The 22,670-nt window shown below is 43.7% G+C and overlaps 3 protein-coding genes and 1 pseudogene across 5 annotated transcripts in view; 2 read left to right on the forward strand and 2 right to left on the reverse strand.

Moving 5' to 3' along the window:
- Positions 1-4,058, forward strand: part of atxn7 (ataxin 7) — a 30,859-nt gene extending 26,801 nt beyond the window's left edge. For both annotated transcript variants that reach the window (XM_084463997.1, XM_084463996.1), the window contains one exon: positions 35-4,058. In XM_084463997.1, coding sequence (XP_084320123.1) covers positions 35-52 — 18 coding nt within the window. In that variant the 3' untranslated portion in view covers positions 53-4,058. The remainder of the gene's footprint in view (positions 1-34) is intronic.
- Positions 4,059-4,116: 58 nt separating this feature from the next.
- Positions 4,117-7,133, reverse strand: psmd6 (proteasome 26S subunit, non-ATPase 6). The gene is made up of 8 exons (XM_084463561.1): positions 6,875-7,133; positions 6,257-6,462; positions 5,857-6,002; positions 5,482-5,701; positions 5,103-5,211; positions 4,686-4,854; positions 4,446-4,523; positions 4,117-4,344 (listed from the first exon to the last, which is right to left on the reverse strand). Exons 1-8 carry the CDS (start codon positions 7,017-7,019, stop codon positions 4,248-4,250), a joined length of 1,170 nt encoding a protein of 389 aa, XP_084319687.1. The 5' UTR covers positions 7,020-7,133; the 3' UTR covers positions 4,117-4,247.
- A 196-nt stretch (positions 7,134-7,329) lies between these two features.
- On the forward strand, positions 7,330-12,225 carry slc2a9l1 (solute carrier family 2 member 9, like 1). The gene is made up of 12 exons (XM_084464462.1): positions 7,330-7,479; positions 7,806-7,901; positions 8,178-8,338; positions 8,419-8,543; positions 8,681-8,810; positions 9,642-9,790; positions 10,171-10,358; positions 10,554-10,664; positions 10,807-10,908; positions 11,202-11,277; positions 11,364-11,491; positions 11,827-12,225. Exons 1-12 carry the CDS (start codon positions 7,456-7,458, stop codon positions 12,010-12,012), a joined length of 1,476 nt encoding a protein of 491 aa, XP_084320588.1. The 5' UTR covers positions 7,330-7,455; the 3' UTR covers positions 12,013-12,225.
- A 5,084-nt stretch (positions 12,226-17,309) lies between these two features.
- LOC311338183 lies at positions 17,310-22,514 on the reverse strand (annotated as a pseudogene). The gene is made up of 2 exons: positions 21,613-22,514; positions 17,310-17,392 (listed from the first exon to the last, which is right to left on the reverse strand). The product of its transcript is annotated as an uncharacterized misc_RNA (transcript).
- Between the last annotated feature and the right edge of the window lie 156 nt (positions 22,515-22,670).

Here is a 22,670-nt window from a genome sequence, read left to right on the forward strand (position 1 = left end):
CTTTCCCCATCTCCTTCCTCCTCCTCTTCCTCAGCCGAAGGCTCGCCCCTGACAGCGGTGCCCGGGTTCTATGTATGGAACCGGCAGGCGGAGGGGGCGGAGTCCAGAGCCGTCGGTGCTCGGCTTCAGACTGCACAAGGCCTTCTAAAAGACAAGTAAACAAGCGGAACCCAAACAACCTCCCCCCCCCCCCCCACGAGTCTCATACTTCTACTTTCAGCTTCCCACAATCCTCAGGGTGGAGATGACGGAGAGACCGGTGACGTTAACGTAAACCTCAACATTGGCACGGCCATTTAGTGAACACACCAGTTCTCCCAAAGCCATGTGCGTTGGGGAGGGGGGAGGGCAAGGGGGTGGGAAAGAAACGAGGGAGGGGAGGAGAGGAGGAGGAGGAGGAGGAAGGCGAGGTCTCCTCCTGCCAGCAATTTCAGTGTTGTCTCAGTGACCCGAGAAGGTCTTCCGCTCCGGGGAGCAGCAGTGGCAGTGGCGGCGGGCTCCTCTGGGCCTCTGTTCAGTGGCCCCCCCAGTTGGACTTCAGGTTAGGGGGCCGCCGGCGGACGGGCGCGCTGTGAAGGCGCAGGGCCGGGGGCCGCAGTGGAGCTGGCGGGGCCGAATTGCTTCCGTATTTAAAGTGTGAACGCGTGCGCCTGTGTGAATGTGTGGGGGTGTGCGCACACTTTTGACTGTTTAGTGACTGTTTTTACGCTGGTCAGATATTTTACTGGAAATATCCGACTATTAAACACCCACATCGCCTGATCTCAGAAGCCTTCGAAGGAGAGGGAGCAGGGGCCCCGCGGAGAGGGTGGCTACGCTCTGGAACACCGGCCCAGAATCCCTTTGACGTTTTCTGTTTCTGTTCTGGGGGACATCTCGAGTCACTTTGACGTTACGCAGAGTTTAGCCACGGGCGAGATGGTAGGGGCGGTTTGAGTCGACTCTTTTTGTTATTCAAAAAATAATTATGCAAGTGTGACCTGGTTTCATGTTTTCTTACTTTTCTTTTATTTTCTTTTACACAGATCTACAAAGAGTCTTTGTAGGTGTGTGACAAAGACAGATAATTTTGCATGCAAATGTCAAAGAAGGACACCTGATGTGCCCATTCAAATGTATTCTCTATCAGGGGTAAAGGTTGGATTCAAGGACTCTGTTATTTGGTCTGTTAATGGCTGGAATAGGAGCAGAATCGCGGCAACAACCTTTCTCCAGCTCTGAATAGCACTAAATGTAGTTGCTTCACAGGCAGCGCATCTTCCCAACAATATCAGTTTGCATTGGTACCCCCTTCTCCCTTTTTAGTTTTGTTTTTGTTTCTCAAAAGGTGGACAACCTTGTGGTAGTGGTCTGTGTGGGAAACCCAACTACCAAATCAGTGGCTTCCTCAAATGTGAACACGCTGTTCCCAGTAGATGGATGATTTATATATGTATGTATATAGGGAGGGGTTTGGACATGGTTGCCAAACTTTATTTTGGTTATTAACCACTGAATGTGGTTGTGATTTGGTAGAAGCCCCTGTAGCAACAGACATGAGTACAAAGGAATGGCCGTGTCGGCTCGTGTTCCTGTTACGGTCACACTCGGCCGAGCACAGTGTCGACTCACTTCTTCACTGATCATCAATAACACTACCACTTGTCCTTGGTGCCGGCGGGCCCAGTCTGGAGCCTGGTCAATTCGATTTATCAACAAAAGACGTGAGGTACGGTTCAAAAGATCAATTGGGGAAAAGTCAGCCTGAAAGGAATTCATATTTAATCAAACAATTTATGTATTGTAATTGAGACCTCTGGCTGCAGGCAAACACGGTCAAACCCAATCTGCTCTCATTGACTAAAATACACCATGAGTCGCTCTCATTAGTTGTTGGCTTTGCAGGAAAGGAAAACTAAACCGGGAATTATTTGATGTCTTTTTGATGTCTCAAAATGGAGCCATCAGTGGTCCTGGGGCCTATATTATAACCCTGATGTAGAGTTCAATTACGTTAGCCTTTGGTTTAAAGAGCAACGGCAGCCCACTCTGGAAACTGCCAGCAGGTCTGTAGAACTTTATACTGTAGCCTCCTCAACTTCAAACTTCCAAAACATGTAGAACATTATTTCTAGAAAAAAGCATTTATTTGAGGAACCGATTGTATCAAGGCTTCTAAAAATGACACTATTCTAAAAGCCATACCGGTGTTCACTACCCAGCCACACACCGTGGCAAGATTGTCCACCTTTGTAACCACTAATCGTTTGGCTACTGATCTGTCCTTCTTTATGATGGTGTTGGAAACTGGACCGTTCTCCAGCCAGGCTTTAAATAGGCTCGTCGACACAGAGCCAAAATATGTCGATATTCCCCATTCGTGACAGGATGCAACGTGTTGGCAGTGTTAAAACAAGGCTGTGGAGGGAAGGGGGATTCATTGAGATGGCTTCAAGGGGGGGGGGGGGGGGGGGGTGGTGGTGTTGAAACGGTCGGATAAAGCTGGTTTCATCCGTCGTCCACTGATGTCAGATAGCATTGTGAGCAGAAGAAACAATTTTCTTTTTCAATCTTTACCTAGCTTTTGTTTCATAGCCGATGTATCAAAACAAGTATTGAAGTATCCCTATTTGAGAATACATATTTTGTTAACAAATTGTACATATTGAAATATGTATTTTTGCACAATATTTGTCATTTTTCGTACACGCGGATGATTTTTTGCTACAACGGAAAGCCCTTATTTATTGAGTAAGCAAGAATAAAGTTGATGAGGACTTGCTCATTCGAAGTGGTTCACTGCCAAAATGCAATACGCCTACAAAGCCGAAGCATCTCATGAATCATGTACTGGGGTTATCCTCTCAAGGGACAACGGGTGAAGTGTGGCCACTGTAGCATGTGTCTGTATGACCAGGAAACCTTTATTATTGTTCAAGGTCTCATTCACATGTGCTTTTAGCTGTAGGGGTTCTGTTTCTTTTTAGATGTTGCCTATGAATCAACGTAACAAAAGGAAAGAAAGTCAGACTTGTGGCACAATAAGCCTGTGATTCTTAAACGCCCTGCGGGCCTGCGACTCTGACCAATTTTGCTAACCCTTTTAAAAAAAAAAATCAGTTTTTAAGACTGAAGACCTTAAACCTCATTTCACGATTTGAATCCCTGATGATTTGACTGGCTTTGTATCATTCGAATGTGGCTAGTGTATGCAAATTGACAACGGTTAACTTTCCTCCATGTTGCCTATTTGCCAGCAAAGATCTGGGCGCTGGCAACATGGAGGATATTAACCATTGGGCAGTGTCATATTGTACCGACATTTTAATGATACTGTAGGTTGAAAAATCGGTGTAGTAGTCCTTAAAGCAATCATGATTTCAAGGCAGGACAACACTATGAAAAAAAAATGCTTGCGTCGTTGTTGCCAAACAAGTCATTTGAATCACAGCTTTTAAAGGACATTGTTTGCAGCTTTTTAAAAGATATTGAAATGAGAAAGTGCCTGAATTTGTCTCACCCTGACTGTTTAAAAGGACAGTATTTATTTGGGGTTAAATGTATCTTACTTGAATGTTCAGTGTTTAGGAGCTCGCTTATAAAAAATATCTGCCTATTGAACCCTAAACATGATCAAACAGTTTGTCAGTCGCCCTGTACAAAAACACTCAACAACTTTTGAATTATCAAACTTTTCCAGAGAACTCTTCACATGAGTCCCTTTGAGCCACTCTAGTTTGTAAGGATTATGTGGAGCGTTCAATCACGTATTGTTTCCAGTATATGGAAACGGCAATGAGGTTTTAGTTTTTTTTTATAACATCACACCATAGACTTGGAATGTGAAAGTGAGGATACGGCTTACTTTTGGAAGGAAAATGTCTCCATTCATTTGTAAAAGCGTGGGTTTTTTGTATACTTTATCAAAATCAATTTGATCAGCTGGACTTTTATGTATTGGCTGCTATGTAATTCATGAACAAAATGATAGGCTAGAATTACTTAATATTTAAATAAGATTGTATAGTCTATTTGTTTTGTAACAAGTTTCTGTAAATAAAATAATTTATACTGCTATTTATATGAAAATCCTGTCTCCGGCTGATTTCTCCAGTGAATGCCAACAGATTCATTAAACGGGGTTGAGAAAACATTTTATTATATACATAAGGATCACCTTTTTCCAAAGTTTGGGTCGAAAACAAGTTACACAAAATGGACATGGGTGTCATTTGCGATGCAGACAAAATAAGGCACGTGCGCCAGCGTTACATGTTGATGACTCTGGACAGCTTCTGGACTCTGTTGAGCAGCAGGTCCCCCTTCTTGATGGTCTCCTGGTACTGCCAGTTCTTACTGTCAGGCCTGTGAACAAGTAGAGAAGGTTCATAAGACAGGCCTAAAAAAAAAAAAAGTCAAGGATTCGCTGTTCTTTGGGTTGGATGTGTACGAAAGTGAATTTGTACCTGTTGGTTTCCACTATCTCATTTACTTTGTCAATTTTGCAGTGAAGGCGGCCGGCAGCAATGAACCTAGAGAGTTCCCTGTGGGGAAGAAGGAGAGTAAAGGAATCTATGGTGAACTGGAGGGGCAATGCTATGGGGATTGCCTTGGGTCCCAAACAGTGAATAAAAAAAAGAATGGAAAAGCACTTAAAGTTGGGCTGATAGAAGCATCGGCTAAATGTAAAGTAATGTGGGGCTCACTGGTCTATGAACTCGTTGCTGACGCCGAAGGCCTCTGCCATGTAGCCCAGGGTCAGGGAGCGGTAGGACTCTAGCAGCTGGCTGTAGGCCTGGATCCTCATCTCCCTCACATAGTAGCGGTAATGGGGGGCAAACAGCCAGTCCTTCTTCATCTCCTGTTCCACCGTAGCTGTGGGGAGGGTCATGCGATTAGCAACATGCCGCTATGGCCATCTTTAGATAACATGCCATAGTCAATTTGAGTTATCTTTTAATGCAAAAGCCAGGAAAATTGTATATCTATCTATAGATATATATCTAGATTGAAGCATTTGGCCAAAATATTCAGAAATAGTATATTGTACACGGCAACTCATGACCCGTATCTTAGCTGGCAATCTTGGATAAATCAAAATAAAATAAAAACCAGAGGTTTACCCAGAGACTGGAAGAAGACAGAGTAGCGGCACTCGTAGAGGGAGAACAGGTATTGGCGAATGGGTGGAAGGCCGTGGAGAACCTCCAGGATCTCTGCTCCCTTTATCACCTAGTGATGCATGAGAAGGACAAATCCCATTAAGAGACAACCGCTTAATACAATATTGGGGGATAAGTCTGTATGTTCATGTCTATTGGTCTGGGCTTTGACTATTTCAAAAATGCCCATTTTCACATTTACAGAAGTCTACTTAAAAACTGATTAATCAAACAAAAGATTTAGGGACAAAAAAAAGTGCATTAAATTTTAGTTTCTCAACTACAGTTGCCATTTTGGATCCGCTACCTTCATGCACGTGCCGGGGGTTGCGCTTCCTACCTTTTCCCGCAGGTCGGGCCTCTTCAGGGCGATCATGCAAACGTAGACCGTGTATGTGACGAAGGTCTTGTAGTCCATGAGCTCGTAGGAGGTGAAGGTAGACACCGTGTCCAGGAAGAGCTCAGCAGCCTGCTTGAAGTCTCGGATGGCCACGCAGTACAGGCCCTGGTACACCTTGAGACGATTCCTGCGATCCCAGTCTCCACCTTCCTCGATCAGACTGAACAATCACACGGTGAGTGAAGGAACATGAGAAGCAGTACGCCTTGGACTCCATGAGCAGGCTTCGACACCGAAGAATGGACTAAACATAAATGTTGGACATTACAAATGGTGTGTTGTGGAAGTGGATTCTGTGCTCAGTGTGTTCACTACCTTTTGGCTTTCTCCGAGTTGCGTGTGATGAGGTCACTGTCCATGTAAAACAGGCCGATCCTCAGGAGGTAGAAGACGATGTCTAGTCTGTGACCCAGTGCCACTGTCTTATCGTAGGTCTTCCTGAAGGCAGTCAGGGCTCCCTCCTGTGGAAGCACAGGGGAGACAAGTCCGTAAAGAGGTAATGGTGTTAATGCACTTGACCGTTGATATATTAACTCAATTATGACTAAAGGACGAGACATATGGATGATCAGATCTTTGTATCAAACATTGTATCAAACAAATACTGTACTATGTAATCTAACCGAGTAGTCAATCTCAAATGATGCATACATTTCAGTTGACTCCGGGACTAGTTCTTTCTGTGCACATCTTTAAAGAGAGACATTGATCTTACCTTGTCCCCAATTCTGATGAGATATTCGGCTCTGGCCATCATTGCATCACGGATCTCACTTTCTCCCAAGTTATTCTCTGCATCTTCGAGGACGTCATCCAGGCGTTTGAGCTCGTCCTCGTTGGCTTTCTTCATTTTACTCAGAAGGTCGGCGTCTTGCTGCCACTTGAGTTCCTTGCAGAGGCCCTCGTAGTATGGAGCCATGTCTACAACACATCACATACTCAGTTACATGTTGTAAAATCACAATTCCAGTTGAACCTAAAATGACTCATGACTTATTGCTGTGCGCTGTAAATGTGTTCAATAAAATAAAAAAAAGGTTGTTTGAGGAAAGTACATTATTAATTACGCAGGACATTCCCTGAAACTAAAACGTGAGTGGTAGCGCAGAAGAGCGGTTTCTTGATTGTTCCTGATGTACCTTGAAGGGAGCTCCGTGGTTGACACATTTACACACCAAGTTTGACCAACTAACGCTAGCTCTACGTTACAGTGGGACTGTATTTTTTTAACCAACATGAAGGTCCACTGAGGAAAGTGTGGAACTGGTTATGAATCCGGTACTTTTTACAATATTGTGGATTTATTGATTCATACAAATAAATGACAACTCACTGTTAGCCTTAATCGCGTCCATGAGCTCCGTCTTCACTTTGGCGTCCTGTCGGTGCCCCTCCATTGTGAGCAGAAACTTCAGCTGGGCAATCCTCAGATCGGGGTTCTTGGGCAGACCCTCTTCTTCCAGATTCTCCAAAGGCATTTTGAGATTTGTACAAGAAATCCAGCAACGTGTTAATGTTGTTCAGGTTGTAATGTGTCGGATAGTCAAATGTGCAAGCTAACCAACAATGACTACGGAAAACATTGAACGGCTGCTTCCGGTGGATGTTGAGTCAACGAGTAGAGAGAGGAAGGGTTTAGGGAATATACTTCATGACTACCACCTTCTGGTGGGAGTGGGTGTTGACACGTCTGTCTTTCTGTAAAACCTGGAGTTTGACAGAAAGAAAATCCGACAAAATCATGGTCTATAGTCCATTTCCCTTAAAAGGAGAGCGAGAGGAGCATGACTGTGAGAATTTCTAACGCAAGTTACTCGTTGACTTGTTTTTGGTTTTGTCAAAGAATTAACTGGTCTGTAGTCAGGCTTTTCTTTGACAGCAGTTCAGTTCCAGCAAACGCAATCACATGGAAAAATGGAAAACATGTTTAGGAAACTGGTAGGTTAATCTATACAAATGATGCTATATTGTTTATTAGAATTTCAGAGTTGCAGCCTGATTATTATAATCAACAAGTAATATATATTTCTTCAATTTAATATAATGTAAAAATACTTACATTTTGCTAAAAACTATGTATAATGGAGAGTGGAAATGTATAGTGTAATGTATATGTAATGTAATGTAATGTATATATACATTACATGTAATGTAATGTATAGTGTAATGTAAAATCAGTGACTCAGCTAAATTAGTATGTAATTAGTATATACACTGATACAATGATCACAGAAGCTATTCTTGGTGTTTTTGTCAAACCTTAGACCCGTGGGAAAGTGCTGTTATTCATTTGGATTTTGGGCATCGGGGGAACCTTTCAAACTGGCTTCAACAACACTGGGATAAGCTCTCCCGCGCCGGTAAGAAAGATACATTTCTCATAGATTGAACCCTAATTACTCTACTGTGTGTGTGTGTGTGTGTGTGTGTGTGTGTGTGTGTGTGTGTGTGTGTGTGTGTGTGTGTGTGTGTGTGTGTGTGTGTGTGTGTGTGTGTGTGTGTGTGTGTGTGTGTGTGTGTGTGAGAGAGAGAGAGAGAGTTAAACCATCTGCCTGGCTTTACAGTACATCCAGAGTTAAACCCTCTGCCTGGCTTTACAGTACATCCAGAGTTAAACTCTTTGCCTGGCTTTACAGTTCATCCGGAATTTTATCAACAGCAGTTGGAATCACAGATATGAGGAGTACCCCCCTTCAGAAACAGTCACCCTCATCTGGTCCCTCATTATCGCTGCATATGCGATTGGTGGGTTGTTTGGCGCGGCCAGTGTCAAGTTCGTCACTGGAAAGTTTGGAAGGTAAAAAGACCATATTGTATTCTCAATAATCCTGATGAGCTAAACAAAGGTTTGATTCACCACCGTACCTTTCCCTATAGGAAGAAAATTGTGATTGGGAACGGCCTCTTCATAGTCGTTGGAGGAGTACTCATGCTGACCAGTAAAGATTCAAACTCCTTTGAAATGATCGTGGTTGCACGGTTTATGATTGGCTTTGGAGCAGGTAAGGCAGACGAATGGATTCAGTTGGAAGTCATCCTGTAAAATGCAATCAGCCCGTTGCTATTTCAGTGAGAGGCAATGCACTGTGGGCTGGGGATGAATAATAATCAGTCATATGTGCATGTGCTTACTTTGAAGGCCTGGGTGGAAGCGTACAGATGATTTACCTGGCGGAGTGCTCCCCCAAACAGCTTAGAGGCACATTGATGCTCAGCAATGTATTTTTCCTCTCCCTGGGAAAACTCTCCGGACAAATCTTCGGACTAAGGCATTGATATTAAAAAGTCATCTTTGAAAATCAATGCATAATGTTTTTGCAAACCATTTCCTATATATATATTTAAGCAATAGATCACGACAGGCCGTGGTATACGCTCATTATACCACAGTTAAGGGGCGTTGTCCGTCCCGACGCGCAGCGGAGGGGCGGCGACCCCCTTCACTGTGGTATAATGACCGTATATCACGGCCTGTCGTGATCTATTGCTTTTATAAAACGGTTACGTAAATATGGCGAAATTAAAGTCATAGACACCCTCAATTTTGAAAAAGCGAGAAAGTCGGAAAAGCATTTTTTTTTAACGAATACAGAAAAGTAGTCCCTCCTGGCTGCCGGCAAAGTGTACGGCGGTTGCTATGCAACACACTGTAGCGTCCTTCAGAGAGAAGGCTAGAGACGGTAGCTTGGTTCGCCGGCAATTTAGCAATTTAGAAGGCTAAATTGCCGGCGACCGTGTGCCTATTGCTTTACAGGCTTTTTTTTAGGCTTCAGTGAACTATGCTATCGCTTTTATATATAAATAAACAACAGTTCAAGTTAGGCGCGGAGTGATACTGGACTCTGTAAACTGAACGGGCGTCATAGCTGTGTGTATACGCTCAATATACAACGGTTGGGAACCAATCAGATCGCTTGATTTAGGCCCCCCGTTTTATAAATTATAATATATTATTATCATGGTAATGGAACAAATTACGTTTGTTAGACCAGGTTGTGCTGTTCTTACAAAGCCTCTCTGTCTCTCTCTCTGTCTCTTTCTCTCTCTCTCTCCCCCTCTCTCTCCATCTTCCTATCCCTCTCTCTGACGCGGTGCTGTAGTGAGCTGTTGGGTCGTGAACACCTGTGGAACATCCTGCTCTTTGCTCCTACGTGTTTCGTCGTCGCCCAGTTGCTCACCCTGCCTCTCTTCCCCGAGGCTCCCAGATATCTGCTGATGGATACAGGGGACATCAGCGCCTGCAGGAAAGGTTGGCCATAACTTGGCATATATAGAACAACCAAAGAAATATGACTTGGCCACACATACACATAACCAAAACTCCTAGAATCAAAGCAAAATGCCACCATCACTAGCCAATGCACCACAATGACACCTGCTGGCATATACAGTATGTGTTATTCAATATTGAGTACTACTCATTTAGCAGGCAATTTGATCCAAAGCAACTTACATTGAATTGAAATACATTTAATTAAGTAGCAGATTGAGATCTGTTTGGAATCAAACACAGTATATTTTGGCTGGGTATGGAACATCTGAGCTTCTGCACCCTTACTCTTAACTGTGCGTGGTCTCTGTTAAATGCAGAATGCATTGCGCCTTACAGTGAACTGTCTTTCTACCAAGCACTGCAGATACTATGGGGCCCTGGCGAGTATAAAGTGGAGATAGACGAGATGTTGGCGGAAAGAGCGGCCTCTAAAGGGGTCCAAGTTAAAGGCCTGCTGGAGTTTCTTCAAGACAGGAGCATCAAAGGTCAAATCATGGCCATTGTGATCATCTCAGCCTGCATCCAGTTGTCAGGGATGTCTGCAGTGAGAAGGGAACCCCTTACCTATCTGTCCTATAGGGTCCTTCATTGGACCAGATATATACCTCAAACAATCTGCAACTGAGCTACTTATTCAGTGGAAAACTAAAGAGTATTATATCATCAAAGTAAGTGTGTTAATGACACTAAAGACACTGTTCCAAGCATTATATCTTCTTACTCTTTCTCACCCACCCAGATCAGTATCTTCTCATTTGACATTTTAAATAAGGCAGAAGTTCCGGTTGACCAAATCCGTTACATCACACTGGGTTTTGGAGGATCAGAAGTTCTTGCCACCATCACCGCTGTAAGATTTATTCTGCAACTGTAATCGTCAATCTTTGCATGTTAAAGAGATTTTCAAGAGAAACGGTTTGTGGCTTTACAATGTGCCTTAGTTTTCCTTCTTTCTTTCTCTCTTTCTCTTTCTCTCTCTTTCTCTCTCTCAGACCCTGATTGTTGAGCGCAGCGGACGCAAGCCCCTTCTGCTTGGAGGTTTCAGTATCATGTTCACTATGCTGCTGTTGATTACCATCATGCTCAACCTTCAGGTGAGGCTCCAGTTTACCTCCCCCCAGCTGAGACACAGAAGATCACAGCCTTACAGCACATATTCTAATTTTTTATTTTACTTTATTGTCTATTGTGTATTCCTATTCCTATATTTTTTTCCCCTTGTGTATGCACACTGCTCTGCTATTGCCGGGGTTCTACACTCTAAATAGAAAAAATAGAAACAAATACAAATACAATGGTTTGGGTTGGATGTTTGATGTTGAATGTTTGCGTTGGATGTGAATACAACATTGATTTGGGGATGTCATACCTGGTTGCACTCTTTCAGAATCCTAACCCATGGGTTGCATACTGCACTGCTGCATTGTTCATGATCTTCATCATGTGTGTCAGTGGAGGACCTAGTATGTAATAACACACACACGCACACAAACTTAAACGTTGAAGTGTAGTTGATGGAGGATGTCAAAGCTTTTCTGGGGTTCTTCAGGTGGAGTGAGCATGGCCCTCATCAACGACAGCTTTGAACAGTCGCATCATCCGGCTGCCATGACCCTCATTGGGTTACAGCGCTGGGGCCAGTTTGCTGTCTTAGGCTTCATCTTCCCCTTCATCATTGTATGTACACGCCAACGAACATAAACTAACTTCATAGCTCATATAGATGACCTTGTTCACTAGTCAATCATTTGTTGGTGCTTTGGCAACTGAAACCGTTGTGTCCTACAATGACTGACAAACAATCAAGAGACCCACCGTTGAGGTAATGAAAAGGGAATGAGAATCACAACCTTTGCTTTCTAGGTTAGTTTAAACTGTGTCATGAAGTAATGTGTGAAACGGTATTGTCTGTATTTAAAATATATTTAACAAATAAGATCTAAATAATTTTAGTAAAACACTATTGATTCCTCTTCTCAAGTTCTTCCCTCGTCTTCCCCCGTCTGTCACAGGAAGGCCTGGGCTCCTACTGCTTCCTGCTGTTTGCCTGCTTCTGCCTGCTGGGGGCGCTGTACAGCTTCTTCCTGGTTCCCGAAACCAAGGGCAAGTCCCCAAAGGAGATCTCCCAGCAGTTCAACACACTTGCTGTGTGTGGGAAGTTCTTTGGACGGAATGAATTCATGGAGACCAGGTTGTGAAGTGTTAGCCTGGAAATCCTGACCCACATCTAGAAAGCTGTAGGGTCTGGCAACAAGTAATGAAAATGGCCCAACTCGAGGGGCGGCACCAAGCGTGCATTTGAACATATCACTGCACGCAATTGGATAACACTACGACTAATCAGAAGAATACAAGGGGTGGCGTATCCAGACCAGCGGAGCTAACCAATAGACCTCTGAAGAATAAGTCCCGCCTCCGAGGCTCCGGTTCCCTCGGTCAAATGTCTATGGGAAATAACATGGGGTTTGAATGATTGCACATAACAAACTCTGTAGGTGGCGAAGAAGTAAAAGCTGCGTCACGTTTTGAACTACACACTTTTCCCATCTAGTTTCGACTGGCTTTTTGGATTGTCGGTGCCGTTAAAATAGCATTTATAATCTTTTACTACTTTAACGGCACCGACAATCCAAAAAGCCAGTCGAAACTAGATGGAAAAAGTGTAGCTTTTACTTCTTCGCCACCTACAGAGTTTGTTATGTGCAATCATTCATAAACCCCATGTTATTTCCCACAGACATTTGACCGAGGGAACCGGAGCCTTGGAGGCGGGACTTATTCTTCAGAGGTCTATATTTAAGACCCTTGCCGTGTCCAGTCTGTGATATTTTTTTTCCTACTATATATCAGATACACCGATGTGATTGGTTAATGTTTGGATCCAGGGGAATCAGGGAGTGAGTAGGCTATATTGCTTGTTCCCAGAGTGAGCAAATCGCTGAGCAAATTCAAATTGTCCTCTCGGGAGAACTCTGGATTTCCAGTGTAGTGAAGTGTGCAGATTTTTGATAATTTGAATTATTTTATAATCGGATTTAAGAATTTTACATTCCACTTTTGTTTAATTAAAATAAAAGCAAAATGTGGATCTTTCTTTTTGTTATCTTCACTGTACTCCATTCTCCCTATACTCTCATTTAAATGCTGCTAATGCTGTAGGACTATAACAAGACTACAATGGACTAATGCTGTAGGCTTATAACAAGACTACAATGGATTTATTATGTAGGCCTATAACAAACTGCAATGGATTAATTATGTAGGCTTATAACAAACTACAATGGATGAATTATGTTGGCATATAACAATAATACAATGGAGTAATGGTGTAGGTCTATAAGAAGTCTACAATGGATGACTGCTGTGGCCCACTGTTCCTCTATATCAGCCCCTATAGAGCAGGATGATGATTAACAAAGGGTGTTTAGGAACATTTAACCTCACACTCTCTCTCTTGCTTATTTTGGGTTTCCTTCTTTGTTATCATAGGTAGGCCTACTAGTTAGGAGTTACAAGTGATGAGTCCAGTGTGTTTGACTCCCAGCAGAACGATAGGTTAAAATGTCTCATGACATGGTTAAAATGTCCCCCCTCTTTTTTTTGAGAAATCGCAAAATTGTTGTGTTGTACTATACAACATATGAAGTTGAACATTAAACAAAGCTGTAACTTACTTGTGTGTGGCTAGTGTGTTTGACTCCCAGCCCCACTTTATTTATATGGCACTGTAAAAAACAATTGAAAATTGCTTTGATATGCACAATAAAAGCAAATCACTTTAAGATTCTCAGAATATAGATATGTACCAAGAGGAGCAGGGAATGCTCACAGACTGGAGGGACAGCGGTGAAGGGAGAGCAGCAATCAACAAATACAACAATTATACAACGGCATAATGATGAAGTAGTAGTAAATAATAAATAAATCAAAGGATCTATTAAAAACATCCTTGTCCTGGGAATGTGGGCCCTTTCCTTGGACCGTTCCCCTTAACCAAACTCTAAAACCTGAACCCTACCCTAAAACCAACCCCTACCCACCAAACCCTTACCCTAAAACAAACCCCTAAAGCAGGGCTATTCAACCTCCTTAACAAGTGGGCAAAAAAGGAAAACCACTGGGGGTTCATGGGCCACATATAGAGTAAAACTATGTCAATGAATTGCTACAAATAAATCATACTTAAAGTAGTGTTAACTTAATAGATATAGTAGGCCTACTACTACATGGAAAAAACTTGTCAGACGCATTCCTTTCTTCTTCACTTTTAATCTTGCTTGGAGAGAGACATCTTGAAGCGTGTTGTTAGCCTAGCTAAAGTGAGTTTAGAAAAAAACAAACGTGTTTTTTTTAATATAATTTCTTTTTTTTTGGTTTGCAGACAACCTCTTGCGGGCCAGAAAAAAAAGAAGGGCCCACGGGCCGCAAGTTGAATAGGCCTGCCCTAAAGCAAACCCTAATCCTAAAACCAACCACTTAAACCAAACCATAACCCTTAAAGAATCCCTCATGCGAAACCCTAACCCCAAAACACACCCTACCTACAGTAACCCCTATTACAAACCATATTTGTAAAACTAACACTATATTTTCTTTCTAACTACCTCGTGGAGATTAGTTTTGCATTCGTTTTTATAGAGGCGCGTTTGAGTGGTTTTCCCCTGGCGCCACAAGATGGCGCCAAGGATCCTTGAGCCCTAACCTAACGCTAGACTAGAAACAAAAACTAAACCCTGAAACCCAATAGGAAAAGCTAAACCTTAAAGCCGTATCTTTATTAACCCTAACCCTTAAGTGACCCCTTAAACCAAAACCCTAAAACCCTATCCCTAAGACCGAATGCCTGCCTACACTACCCAACATGTGTCTAACACTATATTCTGCATTATGATATTCGTAAAATTATTCATATTCATGTTGTGGACTATGGAAATGATTCTGCCCAAATCATTCAAATTGAAATGTCTGTGCTGCCTTAAATGTGAGTAAATATGAAAAATGGCTTTTAGTGTGAATACGGACCTGGCCACTAGATTGACTTGTCTTGTCGTGCGTTTCTAGGATTAATCGACTTTGTGTGAGTGGAATTAACCCCAGATGCCAGGTGGATTATCTAGTTAGGTGGACACCAGTAGCACCATCGAAGGCCATTGCTACCCTAGAAAATGCATTTCCTGGAGAAAATGTAGTGCAAAGTGAGGTTAAAAATATGATTTAATAAGTGTCAGAGAGTTCAAAAGTCTAAATGGAGGAAACAATGTAAACATCCACACCATTTAAAAAATGTAGCATGGTTGGAAACAAATAAAGTGAAGAGTTAAACAAATAGCTAAAGCAATACATTTTAAATAATTTTGAGATAAAATATAGAATAGCTGAGCTGATAAAGTTTGAAATGGTTGAATCAAGTGTGAATGTGTGTGTGTGTGTGTGTGTGTGTGTGTGTGTGTGTGTGTGTGTGTGTGTGTGTGCCACGCCATGGTGGGCCCATCTACGGCCGAATTCACCAAGAATGTTGGACAGAACCAGAATACAGCAAAGTAGCCTACACAAATCAGATCCCAATACACCAATCAGATTGCTCGAAAAAATATTTTGGCTAAAAAAAGGAAATATATTTCGAGCGATCAGATTTTTTTTGCAATCTTAAGCGATCTCTGATGGCAAAAAAAATTGTCGGTGCCGTTAAAATAGCATTTATAATAGTTTACTACTTTAACGGCACCGACAATCCAAAAAGCCAGTCGAAACTAGATGGAAAATGTGTGTAGTTCAAACGTAGGCCTATGTGACGCAGCTTTTACTTCTTCCAGAGTTTGTTATACAGGCTACGGTCATTCATAAACCCCATGTTGACCGAGGGAACCGGAGGCGGGACTTATTCTTCAGAGGTCTATAGGAGAGGATGATAAACCATTCCTAATTCAGAATTCTGGTTGTCATTTCTGTCTCTGATTTTCACCACTTCAAATTCCCCTTACCGTGTTTAAGGCTTTCTGTCTCAAACAAAATACACATTGAGGAATGAAGCATTTAAACTTAAATCAAGCATGTGTAATGTAATGACTTCATTTTATAATAACTGTCCAGAATGACCAGCCGATAAGATGTCCTAATGCTGTGATGTTAACATTAGCCTACTGGCCATCTCTACTTCACACAGCTGCTAGCGTTTATTAGGCCCATCCATCTTGCGAACGAAACCATAGTGGAGAAGGTGAGACAGACAGCCACAGCACGCTGTGTCCGCCACTGATTATGTATGTGTGTGTGTGTGTGTGTGTGTATAGTATGTGTGTATGTCTGTCTGTGTGTGTGTGTGTGTGTGTGTGTGTGTGTGTGTGTGTGTGTGTGTGTATGTATGTGTGTGTGTATGTAAGAATGAAATGATAAAGTAACACAAAAGGGAGTCAAGAGTGGTGATGGTGGGTTGGCAGGCAGGAGGTGACACGTGTGTGTGTGTGTGTGTGTGTGTGTTTGTGTGTGTGTGTGAGCGTGTGCGTGTGCACGTGGGAGAGGAAGATAGTGCACGTGCCTACTGAACAGGGCTAGTACTGCGGTGTAGTACTACAGGTGGTACACAGATGGGGACCCACTCCAGGACCCTGGAGCCCATTAATGACTCATTGGAAGGGGGGGGGGGAGTAGACATCACAGCGTGGCATCGAGGTACCCAGCATGCCACTCTATCAATTATGGGATGGTTCCCACCCCAGCCGGTTGATCTGCGGATTAGCCTGGACCTTGGCAAAGTTTTGGCGCACCACTTGTCTCATTAAATAAATGCTGGAAATGAATCAATTTTGGAATTGTGGTTCCGCTGGAGCGTAACAGAGAAAGCTCTTTATTAGACTATTTTAATGGCTGTGGTGGTACATTGTGTGTTTGATTGTGTGTGTGTGTGTGTGTGTGTGTGTGTGTGTGTGTGTGTGTAATGCCTCCGCCCCTCATCACATAATAGCTAGTAATCCCTTCGCTTTTTCTCATAACTTTGCTGCCACTTAAAGCCCCTTAAACATGGGTTAAGACATGGGTTGGAAAGCAAGATTAGAGGGAGGGGTGAAGGGGTGGAGGAGGATTCTACAGGGGCGATGACAGGTCGCACTCAGGCTCAGTCGGAGTGAAAGGCCAGCGAATAAATTCTACCGGTACATTACATGTTACATACCGCCTGTTTAGCTCAAAGGATTGGAACTCAACATTATGCCACCATAGTTTATGAAAGTTATGATTGACGCGATGAAGAGTTGACAGGAAGAAGGTGGAGGGTGGTGCGGGGAGTGACGGGGGAGAGAAAAGGAAAAGGGTGGAGCAGATGGGTCTGGTTGTGTGTGTGAGGGGGGGGGGGGAGGGGGGCGTCTGTGTGAGTAACTGTCAAATGGTATTATCTGATGCACTTGAGGAGCAGGGAGAGCTTAAGGACACCCACAGTATCTCAGGGATGGAAGGAGAAACGACTTAGCAGCTCCTGCCAGCCCCACAGCCAGTGAGCGGCTCAGCTCAGAGGGGGGAGATCCCGGGCCGGGCTCCTCTGCTCTGACTGCAGCTTTCCAAATGGGAAGATTATCATGCGGGCCGCTGCAGACGAATGACACCCAGAGGCGGTCGTCTGTTGGGGAAAACAAGCCCAAACAAATACATATCCAGTGGAGAACACACCCATGAAAAATTATTTTTGAACATAACCAAGAACCCAGGTCACCTGGAAGCAAGGCTTCTGGATTCACTGTCAGGAGGCTTGCTGTTACTGAGGCTTTTTCCCCGTGTCAGCAGTGGTGACGCTTCGACATTTTGGCAGGATAATTATGTGTTTTTTTTTTTATTGTGCTTACATTGTTGAACTTGTGCATTGTTTGGATGGATAACGAGACTCGCATGATGAGGTGGAAGAGGAAGAGGAGGAGGAGGGAGGCAAGGGAGAGAGATGCAGACCAAGGGTTCAACCCTGTCCGGTCATGCGTCTTCCATTAACAAGCCCGTTGTATACAATTACGTGTGTGTGTGTGTGTGTGTGTGTGTGTGTGTGTGTGTGTGTGTGTGTGCATGTGTATGCACGTGTGTGTAGGGCGAGTAAACAATAAAGCTCCCTGAAATGTTTTTGTACATTTTAACAGTGCAGTTCTCTAGCCTGTTCAATCCCTGGTCTGCAGTACATCATTCCATGCTAATTGAATCAGGCTATTTTAGTTTGCTTTGAGCACAGTTGTAATTTGTAGCCGTTCTGCTTTTGAGGGGCCAGTAATTATGCTTTTAAGAGAATTCCAAGATAGCTCCAAAAGCCTCAACTCTTCACAGCCATGCATGCGATGCAGACAGACCATAGTCCAGTTGATTAATCAATCACATTTAGTGCTAAAACTGTCACTAATACTGTAAGTGTCATGGAGGGAGCAACAATGCATGTACAATGCAAGTATGCATGACTAACAGGCATACCAAGTACAACGAATGAAAAACAAATCTCCAAACTAACCTATTGGTCTCCTGCGAAGCCTTCTAAAACATTTGAAAACAGAGAGAATTGTTGGACCCAGATGGAAATATTTTTTTGTTATTGTTACGTGCAGTTGTTTATTAAAGATAGAAAAAACTCCCCACACACAACCTTTAAAGTCAGTAATTTCAGAGTTATTTCACGATAATATGTAAGAACAACAAACAACAGTTAAAAACATTGTCGTTGTCATTGTCCTCAACCAGTTGGTGCAATCTGTAATAAAGGCAGTGTTCGAAATACGGGGGGGTCCGGGGGGCTGTGCCCCCCCCCGATTAACCCATGAGACCACCTGAAAGCCTCAAAAGCAAAATTTGAAGGGGGTCTCAAATTTCGTCAAAAAAATAAATAATATATATATATTTTATTGTCACTAATGGTCATTTAAATGTGTTAAAGCTCACCATGTCCAGTATTCAGAATTTGAAACATTTATTCACAAATAGTTCTATTTTTTGCCAAGCGGAGCCAGCCAGTCCTGTGCGCGTATGCAAATTAGCCATGTGCGCCAAACAGAAGAAGGGCCCTATCTTGCGCCTGGTGCAATTGACTTTCTACACCGACGCACGTGTCGTTGCTAGTTTGCACCCGGCACGATTTGGGAAGCGATCCAATCAGAACTAAGCTCTTTATGTGGGGAAGTACTGATCGTCCCGCCCGGCAGGTCAACTAGCAGCCGCTTGCTGCGTCGCAAGCAAGTGTCGCTTTGTAAACAGTTTGGCGCAACAATCACCGGTTAAAACACAACCAACTTGAAGTCATTGGCAGACGAGTCATCCCGAAATTCACGCAAAGATAAGCATACTTAAACTGTTTTTTTCTTTCAAGCTAATGTTATGTGTGTTTTCGCTAAAATTGGAATACAGGAACAAACTCACTACCAGCGCCAAGCAGAGGTATGAGGAGAAGCTGTCAGACTTAAACATCGTCGACCCATACGAGCTACCTGCAGCAGAATGGGACAGAGACCTGGACCTTTAACCACCTTGCACATATATGGACATAGTGAACTACTTGTTTTTTGGCATCAGTCAATATACGATGCAAGAATTTAAAAGCCATAAATCACTAGAAAGCTATGAGACATTCTGCTGTGGTTGGGTGCAAGACCTGGCCATCTACAAGCCTCCAAACGCTCAAAACACTGTTGTACTGGCAAAGGTAAGTTGCTTCACCTTTTGAGTTTTATGCTAATACTAATGTGTTGTGAATACATTGCGTTAACCAAAGTGACAAAGTAATTTACCGCGATTGTTTCGTAAACACTAGATTGTAACGAGGTGTTCCATGCACACAAACGTTAGATTAACTTCCCACATGTTTTGCAGCTTGTTATGCTAATTTGATTTTAGCCCAATGAAACATACTAGGCATTGTGTGTTGGGGGCTTCGAAGTAGACAAACCAGTTCTGGTTAGGCTAGGGTAGTTAATGGTCTGGTTAGACTAAAGCAAGCCATTAACGGTGTGAATGAAAGGTCTGTGAGATTCAGGCTGCAGACAAATGTAAATCTGGAAAGCTGCATACAAATGGAAATGGGGGTCTAGACTAGGCTGTAACTTGAAATAAAATGTGTCCCTTGTCTTCAAGGCTTTTTACTGTTTATTTAATTTATTTACCTCTTGTATCTAACAGGTAATGCATTCACGACGGCTCTGCGAGCCTCCACTCACCCCATGGGTCATCCTCACACCATCGGGGCAAGTGTGTTCGGCCCACTGTACATGCATGGCTGGTGTAGCGGAGTCGTGCACCCATGTCGGAGCCCTGCTGTTTATGGTCGATGCCTGTGTACGGTTAAAGGAGAAGGCCACAGTCACAGACGAACCGGCCTACTGGAAGCTGCCAAGCAGCATCAACAAGGTCCTGCCAGAGGTTACGCATCAATTTCATATCTGCTGCAGCTACACGGAGGTCTCTAAACAGACGAATAGACGGTGAGACCCACAATAGTCCTGCGCTGAGAACACGTCCAGCCAAAACAGCCAATGACACACTGACACCAACACCGGAAGAGCTAGCAGTATTCTACCGGGAAATCAGCACGACAGGGACAAGATCAGCAATTTTGAGTGTGCTACCCGAATACTGCGATGAGTTCAGAGACCCTATTCGGCCCATCCGCAGCTTACAGTCTCTGGCTAATGGAAGCGGCCTTAATAGGAGTGACTTGCCTGCGCTGCAGAAGCACTGCCAGACCATAGGGAGCATTGCTGATGTGTCTGAGGAACAGGCAGTGCAGATAGAGAGAAGGACGCGGGGACAGCACAACTCACTTTGGTTTGCTGCACGGGCTGGAAGAATCACAGCCTCCTCAATGCATTGTGTTTATGCAACAGACATTAGTTTACCAGCACCCTCCACCATAAAGAGGGTTTGTTATCCTACACGTGGGCCGGGAACAGCAGCCACCAGTTGGGGCATCAAACATGAGGAGACAGCGAGGCAGGCATACACTGCCCAAACAAAGGATCAGCACACCGATCAACAAGTGGAAACTTGTGGGTTTTTTGTCAACCCGGCCTTCCCACAGGTAGGAGCATCGCCAGATGCCATTGTTACTTGCACTTGTAGTGGGAAAGGCTGCATAGAAGTGAAATGCCCCGCGAAGTACAAGGGCAGCACAATCCTTGGTGCGTACTCATCAGATGACCGCAACTTCTGTCTGCATGCTGTTGATGGTCAGGTGCACCTCAAGAAGAACCACCAGTACTACACCCAGGTCCAGACCCAACTGTTTGTAACAGAGAGTGCCTACTGTGACTGTGTAGTGTGGACATTGAAGGACTGTGTGATTCTGCACATAGCTCCAGACAAAACATTTTGGAATGCACGGCTTCAGAAGGCACAGGACTTCTTTGTGAAGGTGGCTCTCCCTGAACTTGCGGTGCAATATTTCTCGATACCACCTACCTCCCAAGCATCACCTGGCCCCAGTGTGCTTCGTGAACTACAGCCACAGGCCGTGGTGAAGAGGCCAAGGAATTGTACATCCATGCACATTTCTTTTTGATTTCTTTATTGCTATTTTTAAATGTTTATTTTTAAATGCACATTGTTCTTTTGCACTGTTTACTGTTTCAACCTTTTGAAATGTTGCACTGTCAATTTCTATTTATTCAATTTATAGTTCTATTTCTATTCTAACAGTTCTCAATAAATAATGTTACGCCATATCATGTTGTTTCAAGAATTTATTTCAACACGAAACAGTAAGGAGGCACTCAAACAACACTTTTACACATTTGTTAAGGCACAGCAAACTGTGACAATCTTATCCAACGGCATTAGGTTTTCACGCTCACATTTGATGAGCATGTTCACAGGTACAGTGGAGTGTAAGAATTTAAATTTGTTGCGCACAACACCAATCACCCTCTCAACATGAATCCTGAGATGTGCTATGGCCCTAGTCTCCTCCACATCTTTCGCATCCAGTTGTGCACGACCCCTTGTGAACGTAGGTACCTTAACTTCAGCACACATCATACCCACACTTTCCCTGATATTAAAGCCCCTATCTGCCAGCACAATGTCACCTAGCAACAGTTTGTTGAGGAAACCACTTTGCTCTGTTATACGTTTGTCACTAGTGCGCCCACCCCACCCTTGGGATATGAAAGAAATTACACCCTTTAGGTGTAAGGGTGTAATTAGGTACTTCATGGTGTATGCATGTTTATACTGAGAGAAAGTCTGTGCCCTTGCCAGTACATTTGAGGGTTTTTCAATAAACACCTCGAAACAATCCACAATGGCGGCTACATTTTTCCCGAACGATTCCACGAACTGGTGTGGCATACTCGTCAATAAACAGTCTCTGCTTGGCCAGTGCACTAATGGACACAGCCGTGCATAGCATACATCACTCCAAGGGTATGGTGAAAGGCATCACTGACTGTTGTCCTGTGTACCCGAAACAGATGGCTGATGTGCTTTACTGGCAGGTCTAGTCTGAGGCGCATTAGAGTCAACAGGACAAGCTGGAAGGGTGAGAGTTTCTTCATCCTACCTTGAGGCAGATATGGGGTGAGACTGCATAGAAGTGTCTGAAACATTACATAGCTTGCAAGTCCTGTGTAATACTTCACTATGTTATCATCACCACTCAGAAAGTTCTCATTCATCCGGTACTCATCAAGCTCCTCCTTCAGCTTTCTGTTTTCCTCCAAAAGACTGTTGATTACATCTCCTCTAGATGTGCAGAGTCCACATTCCAGGTCCTGTGCTGGGGATGGCGGTCGCTGGTCCTGTGCTGGGGATGGCGGCCGCTGCTCCTCTGTCGGGGATGGAGGCCGCTGCTCCTGTGCTGGGGATGGCGGCCGCTGCTCCTCTGTCGGGGATGGCGGCCGCTGCTCCTCTG

The sequence above is a fragment of the Micromesistius poutassou genome (assembly GCF_964030765.1).
Source record: "Micromesistius poutassou genome assembly, chromosome: 2".
In the NCBI taxonomy this organism is placed as follows: Eukaryota; Metazoa; Chordata; class Actinopteri; order Gadiformes; family Gadidae; genus Micromesistius; species Micromesistius poutassou.